The sequence below is a fragment of the Cajanus cajan genome, chromosome 6 (assembly GCF_000230855.2).
Source record: "Cajanus cajan strain Asha chromosome 6, NIPB_CcT2T_4, whole genome shotgun sequence".
Lineage (NCBI taxonomy): Eukaryota > Viridiplantae > Streptophyta > Magnoliopsida > Fabales > Fabaceae > Cajanus > Cajanus cajan.
This window is the reverse complement of record NC_138522.1, coordinates 59,669,396-59,683,904: the sequence shown is the minus strand read 5'-3', so window position 1 is coordinate 59,683,904 and position 14,509 is coordinate 59,669,396. Positions and strand designations below refer to the sequence as shown.

At 34.2% G+C, this 14,509-nt stretch overlaps 1 protein-coding gene across 2 annotated transcripts; it reads left to right on the top strand.

Moving 5' to 3' along the window:
* Positions 1-1,177: 1,177 nt before the first annotated feature.
* LRS1 (Transducin/WD40 repeat-like superfamily protein) lies at positions 1,178-13,971 on the top strand. Of its 2 annotated transcripts, XR_014427570.1 has the most exons (20): positions 1,178-1,337; positions 2,796-2,902; positions 3,587-3,745; positions 4,727-4,792; positions 4,897-4,986; positions 5,146-5,451; positions 5,596-5,693; positions 6,858-6,893; positions 6,983-7,103; positions 7,240-7,476; positions 7,751-7,846; positions 7,966-8,031; positions 8,199-8,237; positions 8,372-8,506; positions 8,956-9,317; positions 9,752-9,845; positions 10,061-10,252; positions 12,968-13,090; positions 13,315-13,391; positions 13,491-13,971. XR_014427570.1 is itself a non-coding variant. In XM_083059164.1 (19 exons), exons 2-18 carry the CDS (start codon positions 2,804-2,806, stop codon positions 13,064-13,066), a joined length of 2,295 nt encoding a protein of 764 aa, XP_082915290.1. In that variant the 5' UTR covers positions 1,178-1,337; positions 2,796-2,803; the 3' UTR covers positions 13,067-13,090; positions 13,491-13,971. The 2 variants fall into 2 exon arrangements, 1 of the variants encoding a protein (XP_082915290.1); XM_083059164.1 differs by lacking the exon at positions 13,315-13,391.
* Positions 13,972-14,509: the final 538 nt, after the last annotated feature.

Below are 14,509 nucleotides of genomic sequence, written 5' to 3'. Positions count from 1 at the left end.
GTCACCAACTTATTAAATTCATTGATTTAAATTTCAAGTTCCTTTTTAAATACCTAATATATCTTTATCGTAACTTAATTGTATTAGAAGAAAATGCCATCATTATGACACATTAGATTTTAATTAAGGAGTTTCATTTTAGTCAAAGTCAACACAAACCTCCTAAATACAAAAACAACAAGTTAAGAATAATAAAAAATGATATTAACCAAATATTTTAGTTTCAAGTATAAAATTACATACTTATTTTAAGTAATTAATTATTTTTATATTATCACTATAAGTTAGTAAATAAAACAATTTTTTCCCAATAATGTTAAAAAGTAATAAATAAGTGAGTTGGTACATTAATATGATTAGGATATAATCTAAATAAATATAATTGAATAAATTTTTATCCAAACGTGTATATTTCCCACCATTAAAATACATTGCATTTCTCACAAGTTTCAAACATTCACATTTAAAATACTATTTTTTTAATAATTTTTAATATAATTTTACTTTATTAAACAATTAAAATTTTACTTATAATTCTTATATTTTTTTTTATTAAATCAATTATCACATATTCCCTCCTATTATTTCTATTTCCTTCCCCCAAACAAAGTGTACATAGTATATCTATAAAATTAGAGATGATCCTCAATACAGTTTCAACGACTTTAAATATGATAAAAAAAAAATATTTAAAGAAACATGACTATAGTTTATACACGCATGAGCAAAAGCGGTTTTTTTGACATCAACAAAAATGAATATTAAATATTCAAACAAATCAAATTACTAAAAATATATTTTTTGAAACGATAAGAAAGTTTGTGAACAAACGAAACAGACAATGCATATTTTAGGAGTTAATTCGATTAATTAACTTACTAATCATGGATGATGAGCATATGAAATCCATTTGTTTTTCTATGTATTTCACCCTTTTCCTTATTTCATTAATACATTATTTATCCTTTATAATAAGATTTTCTTCGTGCTCATCTAGAAATAAAAAACAGACAACCCGTTTGAAAGTCTTGGTTCCCCATATTGTGTTGTGTCTGATTGTTAAATGTTAATCATGATCGGGCACAGCTGGGTTATTAGTTATTACCTCCTCTCTATAGTCTTGGTTTTGGTTTATCTTTCCTTAAAGTGTAAAGACCATTTTGCCCTCACTCAAACGGGTCAAAGGATCTACCGGAATAAATCTGGACACCCACATTCGCTTACACCCACGTTCGCTGCCCTCTCTCCCAAACCCACTTTCTCTCTCTAAAGTTGAAACTTCGCTACTGCAACAAAACACAAGCACTAAAAGTGCTTCCAATTCGTCACTCATCACGGTTTGTTCCTCGCCTTTTTCTTCCACTGTTCCATCTTCGCCTCATCCAACTCGATTTCCTTTTCTTCGATTATTTCCTGCTTTCGATTCCGTAAAAGAATAATTTATCGCATCTTATATAATTAGTCTGTTTTAGCTAATACTTCGTTGCAAAGCGCTTAACCTTATGATCGGGCTTCTTAATTTCTGCCAAGGGTTATGTTTTCGTTTTCCGACCCTTTTTTTTTTTCTCTCTCTCGTTCTTCGTTTGCGTTATTTGTGTATCGGGATGATTTTGGGGGTTCGATACTGTCAGCGGGTTCGGTCTGTTGTGGCTTATAGGTGTGCGTTTGGCTATTGATTACGTAGCTTTGAGTTTTTGATTTGATTCGCATTGAGTCTTCGGTGCGTTTCATATGTGATTTTGTTTTGACTCGTGATTTAGGCAGTACATAAAGAACGGGTTTGAACTTGGCCTGGATTCTGAGGTTAGCATGGAATTGTTGTAAGAAACGACGTAGTTGATTAGGGAGGAGGAGTTGTAGATTTTAGTATCAGTAGTGTATTGGGGAGACTAAGGTGCATCTCATGTAATGGCAGAAGTTATTTGATAATGATTAGCTATTGTTACAGAGAATTCTAAATTCTTAACTTAGTGGGTCGTCTGGATAGACTGGCTGAGCACAGCAAGCGCCCACGTGACCACGCCTTAGGCTTTGCGCTTGAGGGGCTGTGTAATTAGCTACTGTCACAGAGAATTCTTAGTGATAGTAACCGTCCCGACAGACTGGCTGGGCATGTAAGCAGCCGACCAAAGTATAGAGAGTTAAAGCTGACCCCATGTAAGGACAACCAAAGCCGAGTAGACCATGACCGTTGACCAACCAAACACAATGTTGTTGGGGGCCAGTATAGCCCACAAGCTCAAGGCGGATGAGCCCAAGACAGAGGTATGGTGCGGTAAGCACCACCCTTCTCACACGTGAGAACAACACCATACGTGCTACCCCTGCTAAAGGTGGGAATGGTTACGCGACCGATAGAGAACATGCTGCATAAATAGGCATGGTACACCATCATGCCAGGTCACGCATAATATAACTCACCGAGGTTTCGCAGATGTTTCTGGAGTCTCTCTGGCTATTGAACTCTTCAGGGTGTGTTCTCTTGTGTGAAAAGCTAGTTTGTACGGGCTCATATGTTGTACAGTTATGCCTAATGCTGCTCTATATATGGTTTCTGTGGAAGTGAAAGTGTTTGGATGTGTCTGTCTTCAACTGTGACCTTGAGAGAGTTTTTCTGTACTGCAAAACTTCTTTTGTAAAATAAATGGTCATAATTCATAAAGTACTTGATCTGATTTTTAATTTTTTTTTGACACTGTTGGAAATGCTCCCAAGTAAAACTCCCGATATGGATTTATTTTCTCAATTTAATCCTGGGATTATTATTTAAGATATGCAATTTATGTGCTAAACAGTTTCTGCGATGCACCGCGTGGGTAGTGCGAGTAATGGAAACAGTTCAACTCGCCCTCGTAAGGAGAAGAGATTAACCTACGTCTTGAATGATTCTGATGACACCAAGGTGAACTCATTATTTATTTATTTTAATTGTTCCAGGGAAAAGACAAGTTTCATGCTAGCCTCTAGTAGTTGCATTATCTCTACAAAAAATTTCTTTGACATTGTGCATCCAAATCTGTGAACTAGTTGAACCTGTTTGAGTTGTTTTTTAATAAACACATGCATTTCTTACTTGGATGGAAATATTATTTAAATTTTACAGTGAAATCCCATGTTGGACCTCAAAAGATTTATATTTTAAACTCAAATTTCCCCTCAAAAGATTAGTGGCATCAAATTGTGCTCTAATGATAATATTTGGTTATTAACTGACATCAATTTTGTCCTATTAAATAGCATTTGGACTCATTTGAAGTTGAAACCTGTCATTTGAGGATCAAATGAATGTTATAACCTTTTGAGGACCAAATTGATATTCCAAAGATCTTACAAAGATCAAAATGGAGGTTTACCCTAAATTTTAATATTTTTTTTAACATTGACTTAGATATTTGGTGGTTAGCGTATTTCCACCATTTCTTTTTTAATATTTACCCTATATTTTACTTTGTAATCAATCAAAGCTTCATCAATAGTTCATATAGTATTTGGTTCCTTTCTTTTAGGTACATTGCATTTTGCTATGGAAGGTGTTATGTCATAGTTTTTTTTCCCCATCATTTGTAAGTTGGCTTTTTTTCTGCAGCATTGTGCAGGCATAAATTGTCTGGCTCTACTTGCATCTGCAGCATCTGATGGGTCTGATTATCTCTTCACTGGGAGCCGTGATGGCAGGCTAAAACGATGGCTATTAGATGTTGATAGAGCAACATGCTCCGCTACCTTTGAATCTCATGTCGATTGGGTATTCCTGTTGTTCACTTTTTCTCCCTTTCCATTCGTTAGTTGACTTCTAATTTAGTAACTTCTGGAACGTAACAATGTTTTTTTACCATGGTTACTTGATGAAGCTTCATCTGCGCTCTCCCCGTTTTTTTTTGGTCTTTTCACTCACATGGGATTTGGGTTGGCTTATGTTAGTTAATAATGCAATTTTTTTTTTACAACTTTGTTGTCTAATCCCAATGGTGAGGTCAAAAGGTGTAAAAAGGTATATGGTGTAACAGAGGAAAGCTTTTTACCATGCTGTGTAAAACATGTCTCATTCTAGGGATCTTGCCATCTTGGTTACTATTATGTGGGGCCTGTGTGTGATATTTTGATTAAGATGAGTTTTTAAGTTTTTCATCAGCCAAAGGAGGTCTGTAATGGTCTGAATTTGATATTGCCTTTTATTTATTTTATTTTGTTGAGTACTTCATCAGACATTCTTTCATGCAGTATGTAATGATTTGTTGTGTTCTTTTGGTGATAAAGTTTAATGAGCTTGATTCTAATAGAAAAGGTACGGTTGAGAAGGATAAGGCAATGGAAACCCATTGGATTCTCTTGTTCAAAAATTCTAAAACTGCAAGTGCAAGTGTGCAACTGAATTTAATTGAGTATTGTATTGTGTGAGATAAAGTTATCACTTCATTCTTTAACAGTTGCTGTTTGTCTTGTTTCCTTCTTTTATATGTAAAATTCATAATATCCTTTAGTATCTCCTGCACATTTTGTCCTTTAAGATATCCCTTTTTTGTTCAATTAATTTAAGTTACTAAAAATTTTTGCAATCCTTTTTAACTTATCATAATTCCTCAACTTTATGTTTTCCCCTTAAGTCCAAAACTCTGTTTAATTAGCATTTAAGTTATACCATAAAGCATGATGCTTGCACAATCTATGACACTTGCATAAAAGCATAAGTACAATTGAAAATGTAAATGTTATTTTATCCTTGCAGGTTAATGATGCTGTTCTTGTTGGGGATAGTACACTTGTTTCGTGTTCTTCAGATACAACTCTTAAGGTTTGTTGAATGCTAGCTGGCTTTTTTCCTCTCCAACCAATCCTTGCTCTTCTGCAACAATACCAGTACTTACACAATTATTTACACCTTTTTATATGTGTTAGACATGGAATGCATTGTCCATTGGAACTTGTACTAGGACACTTCGACAACACACTGACTACGTTACTTGCCTCGCAGCAGCAGGAAAAAATGTAATGTACTTCAAACATCTTAGTATTCTTGTTAAGTGCATCAAGAAAAAGTTCAATTTATTGTTTCTATATGTTCCACATTGAATCAGATAGTTACTTTGATTGAATTATCAATGTCAAATCCATTTTTTGATCTTTTAATAGTGTCATGCATTTTAGAGCAATATTGTTGCCTCTGGTGGCCTTGGCGGGGAGGTGTTTATATGGGATGTTGAGGCTGCCCTTGCTCCAGTCTCTAAGTGCAATGACCCTATGGTTGATGAATCTTCAAATGCTGTTAATGGTTCTGGCAATTTACTACCATTAACAAGCTTGCGTACTATTAACTCAAGCAACAATATGTCCATGCACACTACTCAAACTCAGGGATACACTCCAATTGCTGCCAAAGGCCATAAGGATTCTGTTTATGCATTGGGTATGAACGAAAGTGGAACAATTCTTGTCTCTGGTGGAACAGAAAAGGTACAATATGGCATTTGCTTTGACTTGTCAAGGCTTCTTTACCTTTGAAACGTTTGAGGTGGATTGTTTGTGCTGTAGTATCTTGATGTGATGTTGTCTCTGACCATGATTCATTTCTTCTTCTATGTTTTTGGGGTTCTGTAGGTTGTGCGTGTCTGGGACACAAGATCAGGATCCAAGACTCTAAAGCTAAGAGGGCATACAGATAACATCCGGGCTCTGCTTCTGGATTCTAGTGGCAGGTTTGTGGAGCGGATATCTAAGTTTAGTTGCAGTTTTTCAGTTTACGATTATATTTTAAAATCGGTAACTTACTTTGCCTCCTATTTATTTACAACTTATTTATTATCATAAAATTCTTTCTTTCTTTCTCTTTGCATTGATCTTTCTCATTTGACATTTTTTTGTTTTCCCGCAAGATATAGATAACAACGCAGATGAAGAACTTAATACTATCATCGGCAATGTTATAGTGGACTTATTTAATAGTCATTAATACAGTGAATGAAATGCTGTTGGGTTTTCTTTCCAACTAGAATTTTAGCCTATGCAATGCACAAATATGTTTATTATATATAATTAAAATTTATAATAAATTATATATATATGTATATATATAAATAAATACCATTTTGAATATATAAATTTATTTAAAATTTGTATAAATAGATATTTTTAAATATATAAATTAGGCTTAAATATGTTTTTTAGCTTCCCAAATTTAAGGTAAATTTATTTTTAGTTTCTCAAATTTAAAACTGGTCTTTTTAGTTCTTGTAATTTCAAAAAATCTTGTTTTAGTCCTTCTACTCAAATTTTGTTAGTGAATCTGTCAAATACTATCGTATAAAATTTACCTACTGTGTCCCTATTTGTGAAAACATCACATTAAATTTAGCTGATACTACATAATTGTCTCAATTTGTCACTTTCATATATGCTACTAGTATCTTAAGGGACTAAAATAAGATTTTTGAAAATTATAGAGACTAAAAACAACGGTTTTAAATTTGAGGGATCAAAAACAAATATATCTTAAATTTGAGAGATTAAAAACATATTTAAACATATAAATTATATTTTAGATTTATGATAGATAAATAATTTATATTGTAGTACAAAGTATTTTTATTTATTGATAATTTATTTTAAAATATTAATATTTCATTCTTAAATAATTATAATAAATAGAAAACAAATTAGATAGGAGGTTAAAAGAATCCCTACAAGCCCTTTCATTGAAAAAAATTTCTAAAAACACTTGTGCAAGATAATGATTCCTGTTTAAAATATAGAGGTTGATGTATGTAACCATACATCTTTTCATTGGATAAGTTTGTTAGTTCAAATTAAGTCATATTTTCTCCAACAAATCAGCTTGATGTTTTTAATGTTAATTATTGCAGATATTGTTTATCAGGATCTTCGGACTCTATGATAAGGTGATGCATACATATGGTGTTATAAAAATTTATATTTTTTGTTGTTGTGTGGTTTACTAATATAATAATCTGTCCATCTTTCCTCATAGGCTTTGGGATTTAGGTCAGCAGAGATGTGTGCATTCTTATGCAGTTCATACTGATTCTGTTTGGGCACTTGCAAGCACCCCAACATTTAGTCATGTTTATAGTGGAGGAAGAGACTTTTCAGTGAGTGCAACCTTCATTAAATTTAACACTAACTATTTTTTTTTATTATGTCTTGAATTTATGTGACATAACATCTCCTTTTTATGTTTAACTTGTGAACCTCATCTTCTAATGCCCTATTCTTTTATACCCTAAGTTATACTTGACAGATTTGCAAACTAGAGAGAGTAGTTTGCTTTGCACAGGCGAGCACCCGATTCTTCAATTGGCTGTGCACGATGATAGCATATGGGTTGCTTCAACGGACTCTTCAGTTCATAGATGGCCTGCTGAAGCATGCAACCCTCAAAAGATTTTCCAGAGAGGCAATTCTTTTTTAGCTGGAAACTTGTCCTTTTCAAGAGCAAGAGTGTCACTAGAAGGATCTACCCCTGTATGTTATATTTATTTCTGAAAAAATCGCTATCTACTTTTGTATTGTTTTATCTTCAATTAGTTGTGTTGCTCTTGGTACTCATAATAGCAGTTGAATGTACATGTATTGATGAAGCACGTTAGCTTACATACCCAATATTAGTACTTCCTGTTTGTGAATGGCAGTTTGTTTTCTAAACAAGTTTTTCTTGAAAATAAATTTTCTATTGGTTCTTTCTGTTCTGTATAACTAATAATTGTCCTTCTGTTGTCAAAATTACTAACGTAAATAGGTTCCTGTATATAAAGAACCTATCTTAACCATCCTGGGTACACCTGCAATAGTACAACATGAAGTGTTGAATAATAAGAGGCATGTACTGACAAAGGTAACCATGGTGTTTTCTTGTAATTTTATTATGCTGTGCATATTGATATTGTCATCCATTTTACTGTGAAATTAATATCTCTGTTTTTTTTCTTTAACTGATAATGACTCCTGGTATAGGATGCATCTGGTTCAGTGAAGCTGTGGGAGATTACCAAAGGTGTTGTGATTGAAGATTACGGAAAGGTGACAACTGGTTGCATTTTCATTTGGTAACTTGCATGGCAATCAATTTGACTAGGGAAGTAGATTGGTTGTTACTGTAACGAATGATAATTACAAATTTCAACTATAGCTGATAGGACTCATTTGTGGGTTCATACTAGCTCATGATTTACTTGTGGACTATCTAGGTTTCATTTGACGAGAAAAAGGAAGAGCTCTTTGAGATGGTGAGATCACTGGTTTATATCATGGATTTCTCGTATAATAATAATTTTTTTTTTAACTTGGCAAGAAAACATGTTGATTTTCAGTTGTTTATTTGTTCTAGCTGGCTTTTAATTTTCTTCCAATGCTGCTTTAGGTTAGCATTCCTGCATGGTTCACAGTGGATACGAGGCTCGGAAGCTTGTCAGTCCATTTGGAGACCCCCCAATGTTTTTCTGCCGAGATGTATTCAGTAGATCTTAACATTGTAGGCAAGCCTGAAGATGACAAGGTAACGGCTTTATTGTCATGAACAGTGTACCCATTCTTGTCTTAAATTCCTTGTTATATTAATTCTGCTCCTAATCTTTGGTATGATGTAACAATTAACATAAACTTTTATGCAACTATATGCTGTTTACTGTTGGCTATAATTGATGTCAAGTCTATACAAATGTCAAATAATTTATCTCAATGGGACCCATTTCCACATAACCATCTTCCTATCTTAGTCCTGTATTCTTGCTTAATCTGAAATGATTCCTGTTATAGTTCCTAGTATTAGTATCATGGACATGGAAGTATTTAAGTGTTATATTATATGTCTGTTGAACTGACATTGGCTGAGTTCTATTATGCACTTCTATATTTTTGAGAAATATGTGATTCATAAATGATATAATGAGAATGTTTTCAGGAGTTTGCTGTCAACAATCTAAACCAATGCCTGCTATTCTGCAGGTTAATTTGGCTCGAGAAACCCTTAAAGGGCTATTGGCTCATTGGTTGAGAAAACGAAAGCAAAAAACAGGATCCCCAGCTCCGGCTAATGGGGAGTTATCATCTGGAAAGGATATTGCTTCTCGAAGTCTTACCCATTCAAGGATCGAGGTTGATGGTAGTTCTGAGAATGATGCTATGGTTTATCCTCCGTTTGAATTCTCAGTTACTTCCCCTCCTTCCATTATTACCGAGGGCACACATGGAGGTCCGTGGAGAAAAAAAATTACTGATTTAGATGGAACCAAGGATGAAAAAGACTTCCCCTGGTGGTGTCTGGACTGTGTTTTGAATAATCGCTTACCTCCCAGAGAAAATACCAAGTAATTTTGCCTTCCTTATTTTCCCTCCCTAAATAGTTGCATTAAAACACGTTTGTATATTTTGTTAATTTAGCATAATTGCCTAACTCTGATGATTATATCCATTAATCACATACAAAAATATGGTGGTACTTAACATTGCCTTTGTAAGTGACATCAATTGATATATGGTTAAGAAGTCTTAGGAAAATATCTTCCTATTAATTCTGAGATATCTGTTGCTTGGTATTATTGTGTACTGAACATGATATATTTTAACATTTTTTGTACTTTTGATGCTTATTGCCATGAAAATATTAAATTATTTTTCTTTTATATATATCAATTATCAAATGGAACAATGTCTATGAATTTGATTGTCTGAGTATGATGGCAATCTCATACTAGAAATATAATGCTCTTGTTGATATATATTCTTTTGTTAACCGCTGCAGATGCAGTTTCTATTTGCAACCATGTGAAGGCTCTTCCGTCCAGATCCTCACACAAGGGAAGCTAAGTGCCCCACGCATATTAAGAATTCACAAAGTAAGTTTTGGTATTTATATTAAGTGACAATTGGTATTTATAATCTTTGTATATGCTGTGCTTTTAAGTTGTCGTTGGTCATGTATTTTAAAAATATTACTTTTTTTGAATTTAGTTTTTAGTTTTTGTTATGGATTCTGTAAACATTTTTCCCACTGGTAGATGATGCATTTTTGAATGATCAACTTAGCTTTCCCTTCTTTTGGTTGGTTTAGGTTATTAATTATGTAATAGAGAAGATGGTGCTTGACAAACCTTTGGATAGCTTGAGTGCTGATGGCAGTTTTGCCCCTGGACTTTCTGGATCACAATCACAGCATCAGGCTGTTGGGGATGTATCTTTTAGATCTGGATTTAAGCCTTGGCAAAAGCTTAGACCTTCTATTGAAATATTGTGCAACAACCAGGCAAGTAATATGTTGTCTTGCATGCAATCTTGTGACGGTGTATTTAGTATGGTTTTCTAGATGCTGAGATTGAGAAAGTTCATGCTTTATTTTCCTATTTTTGGCTTGCTTTTCAATCCCTTTGTATGCCTTCTAGAATCTATTTGCTAACCTGATTGCCATTTTTAGAGGTAGTAAATGGTGTTTTCTGGAAGTCATTGAAGAAATCATATATCCTTAGAATTATGTACTGTGCACGTTGGTTTGTAATTGTATTTACAATGTTACAACTTTGACTGTCTTCTAGAGTCCATGATGTGGGATTGTTAGAGATATAATTTATTCTCTGTGTAGTCTTTATTCTATACTCACGTAATCTTTAGTTTCTATTGGTCAATTATAACCGACACCTGTATAGTGATGATCCTCTGGTCTATATATACCTGTTTACGTAAACTCATTAAAGTCTTGTAAACTTGTAAGAATTTACTTAATATAAAAAATATATTAAAATACTTATAAATAACATAATAACTTAACATTTGAACTCCATATTAAAGTAAAATAGTAAATTACAATAATAAAGTAACAAATTTTAGCAACAAATCATGCATAATTTCACACAAGATATAAGTTCTTAAAATGACAGCAAACAAAACATTAGAAAAAAGACTAATATCTTCAAATTTCCATGTTTAATCCTCTAATAATATCATCTCCAAAATGGGATGCGAAGAAGAGAGAAAATACAGAGAAGGGAAATGGGAAAGAACCTTCATGAGAACCCTGAAAACATGACGCCATGACGGGAATGACCCCGGAACAGGGGACGCCGACCAGTGGCGAGCAAGCCCTGACACCGATGAACAGACCAGCATCGACTGGAGAGCAATCCACAGAGAACTCGACCCTGACCAGAGAACAGGGGATGCCGACGAACAAACCAGCAGTGAGCAAGCCTCGATGCTGACGAACTGATCCCAGCGGGCAGGTTTTGGGTTGGCTTTCAGCAGTTGAGACTTGAGAGATAAATGCGAATCATGGGAAGAAAAGCAAACCTAAATTGAAACGCAGGTTTCAGTGTGGTCTTGGGGATTTTTTAAGTGACTAGTGTAGAAATGCAAAATCATGACAAACTCCGGATTTTGGTCAAGTTTGTGCAAGTTTGCTCGAGTTCATACAAATTTAGTAGAAAATGAGTTTGCTTAAGAGTTGAGTAGGTTGAGCCTCCTAGACTCATAAAATTTTGACAACCATGCCTATTGTAACATAGACTCATCGCTGAAGTACGTTCAGATCTGATCAATAAAACATTACACAGTTTTCTCTCTCTGATTCTTCAATATGGTATCTAGAGCAAGCTGATCCTCCCATGGCTTCCGAAAACCCTAACTTCACTTCTCACATTCCTCCTCCTCCTCTGCTGGAAACTCTGATTCACGCCACACCATTACACTCACATACTTAGGCATCAGACAAATTGCAGTTCTCACTCCTGTGCAAGCTTCAATCACATTTTCTCATCAAATGACTTAAAAACTTGATGACAAGAACTTTTTGTCGTTGTGCCAACAGATTGAGCCCGTGATAAAGGCTCATTGTCTTCATCACCATGTACTAGCTCCTCACATTCCCCTGCAGTTTCTTTCCAAACAAGATCATGATCTCAATCATGTCAATCCTGATTATCTTGCTTGGGAACAGCAAGATCAGATGCTTCACGCTTGGCTTCAGTTGTCCTTGTCTAGTGTGATTGTGTCACATGTTCTTGGCTCTGTTCATTCCTATCAGGTTTGGGAGAAAACTCACTCCCCTACTTTCATCATTAGACTTGCAGAAAGCTTGTCAGCTCTGTTTGGAGTTGTGGAATTCTTCTTTGGATAATTGCACCATCACTGAATTTCTACAAAGCATCAAGGAACTGGTTGATTTGCTTTTTCAGTTAGTGATCTGGATTCATCAAAGGTCTAGCTCAGGAATGTCTCAGTTGTTGCAATGATTAAGAGCTGGTCTGATGTGATCACCATGAAAGAAGCTGAAGGGTTTGATTCTAGCACATAAATTGTGCTTACAGAAGTACCACAAGAAAAAATCTTCTGATTTGACCCTTTTATCCCTCTATTAATGTTGCTCAATGATTTGCAATCGCATCATACTGCCACTGACCAAAACCGTATGACAAAATTTGGGCACTAACTTTGAATATGGTTTAAATATTGTTGGTTTAATTATCCCAAATATCAGTGCAATATTACTTGTATGTTTATACCTAGGATTTCTTTTAGCAGTGGCATTATTTGTCACGTTGGATGTTATCTTCACTGGATATCATAAACTGAAAATGAGATTAGAAAAGATTGTCTTCACACTTATTCTTAATCTATTGGTAGGCCCTTGATTATAAAATTCAATTCCAGATATTAGACACTCTTAATTGAGGCTTTTGACTACTGTATTTAAGTCTTGAAATAGATCATAGTACTTGTATTTTTTATCTGTAGTCATAGTTGTTCTTGCATGTTACCAACTTGCTTTTCAATTTCACGTGTTTTAATCAAGTTTTGAACTTGTTACTCTTTTGATTGATTTGAGGATGACAGCATATTTTTTTCAATAATGTTTGGCCCAAATTGGTTGAATATTGTTTTATTTTATTTACGGTTGGCTTTGCTTTGGTTTGGTACTATTTTTCATTAAATTAATGTGCATTTAGTCAACTGTTCGGTTTATTTCCAGGTGCTGTCTCCTGAAATGAGCTTAGCCACGGTGCGAACTTATATATGGAAGAAACCAGATGACTTGGTTCTAAATTACAGACTAGTTCAAGGCAGGTGACTACAAATTGCTCAAGCATCAGAGGTGGGTAGTTTTTAGCCTTGACTGGCTTCTCTGAGCTACAATAAGATATTTGATGCTTGTATGGACTTTCATTCCTGCATTTTTCTTATTTTGTAAATGTAATTTACTACCAACTGGAATAGGTATTTTAGGATTATATTTCATTTTTTGATTGATGTGAATGCTGATTAAAGTAATCTTTGTTGATAAAGCCTGATCTTTATTAATAATTTGTTTTCTCTCAGCATCACCTAGTGGGATAATTGTTGTTGATTTCATGCTGAAATTACTCCCTTTTTATCATGCTCCATTCTTATCGAGCGTGAGTGTATATATATATATATATATTATTTATTTATTTATTTATGCTGTCTCAGCAAGGATTGCTGACTTGATTATGAATTATGATTAATACTTGCAGGTTTTCTTGTGATTATGTAAAATACTTCTGAGCACCGATTCATCTTGGGTTGCCTGCATTGATCAGTGGTACTATAGGAATTTGTAAATTCTGAGCCGTCATTTATCACCAAATTTAGTGACTTTATTCAAACCTAAACCTGGTTGGATAGTTTTTTCTTTAGTGGAGAGCTGTTACTGTAAATTTTGAACTATATCTAGCTGGCGTGCATACTTCTGCTGGAAATGGCGGAATCATCTGCATTTGGCATGATGAAGGTTTTTTTTATTATCAACTTTCTTGAGAATTAGTGGGAATCATACTGGCATAGTGGGATGGGTGATTTTGAGGAATCAGGTAGTTGATTTAGAGATGACAAAGAAAACATTGTAAATTTGAATTGTGCTTTAAATATCTGGCCATAGAAATTATGTTGTCCAGGTGCATGTTTACATCATAAAATTTTGTTAATTGCTAATAATATTATTCTCATTTGTTCAAATTATCCAGTGCCTCTTCTCGGCTAACACTGTATTTGGAACCTGTATTCTTACCTTGCCAGTGGGTGGGTATTCAATATCCAATTCTGAAAGTGCCAAATGTTAATTAGGCATATTGAACTTGTTGAAGTTGTGACGGTATTTATTGTAGCTATAGCTTTATTGGCTTTGTGATTTGTATTTAATTAATAGAATGTTGTAACTGATTATCGTGCCGCTGTATTTTAATTTTTTTTTTAGTGTATGTTTGGTGAGCCAGTAAATATTTATTGGTATTTCTGCCGGCCTTCGTGTATGGTTTCATAGCCTGTCTTTCAGTCTAGGTAAATAATGAGGATCGAAGAGTCTTCGACAGTATACGTAAATTTCGTCGATATACTAAATAAGAATCATTAACGGCAAAGTTTTGCTAATGTTCGGTCATTATCTTGAAGTAATCTCTTGTATGGCTGAAGTACGGTTCTAAATGACCTAGAATTGACTTCTAGATGTTATGATATTTGAAGATCTAATGTGCTTAATTGAAACTTTGGAGAACCA

Coding starts and splice junctions, on each gene's coding strand:
- LRS1 (XM_083059164.1), top strand. CDS start 2,804: ATGCACCGCGTGGGTAGTGCGAGTAATGGAAACAGTTCAACTCGCCCT. Junction 5,694..6,857: donor CTTCTGGATTCTAGTGGCAG/GTTTGTGGAGCG, acceptor TAATTATTGCAG/ATATTGTTTATCAGGATCTT. Junction 8,238..8,371: donor AGGAAGAGCTCTTTGAGATG/GTGAGATCACTG, acceptor ATGCTGCTTTAG/GTTAGCATTCCTGCATGGTT.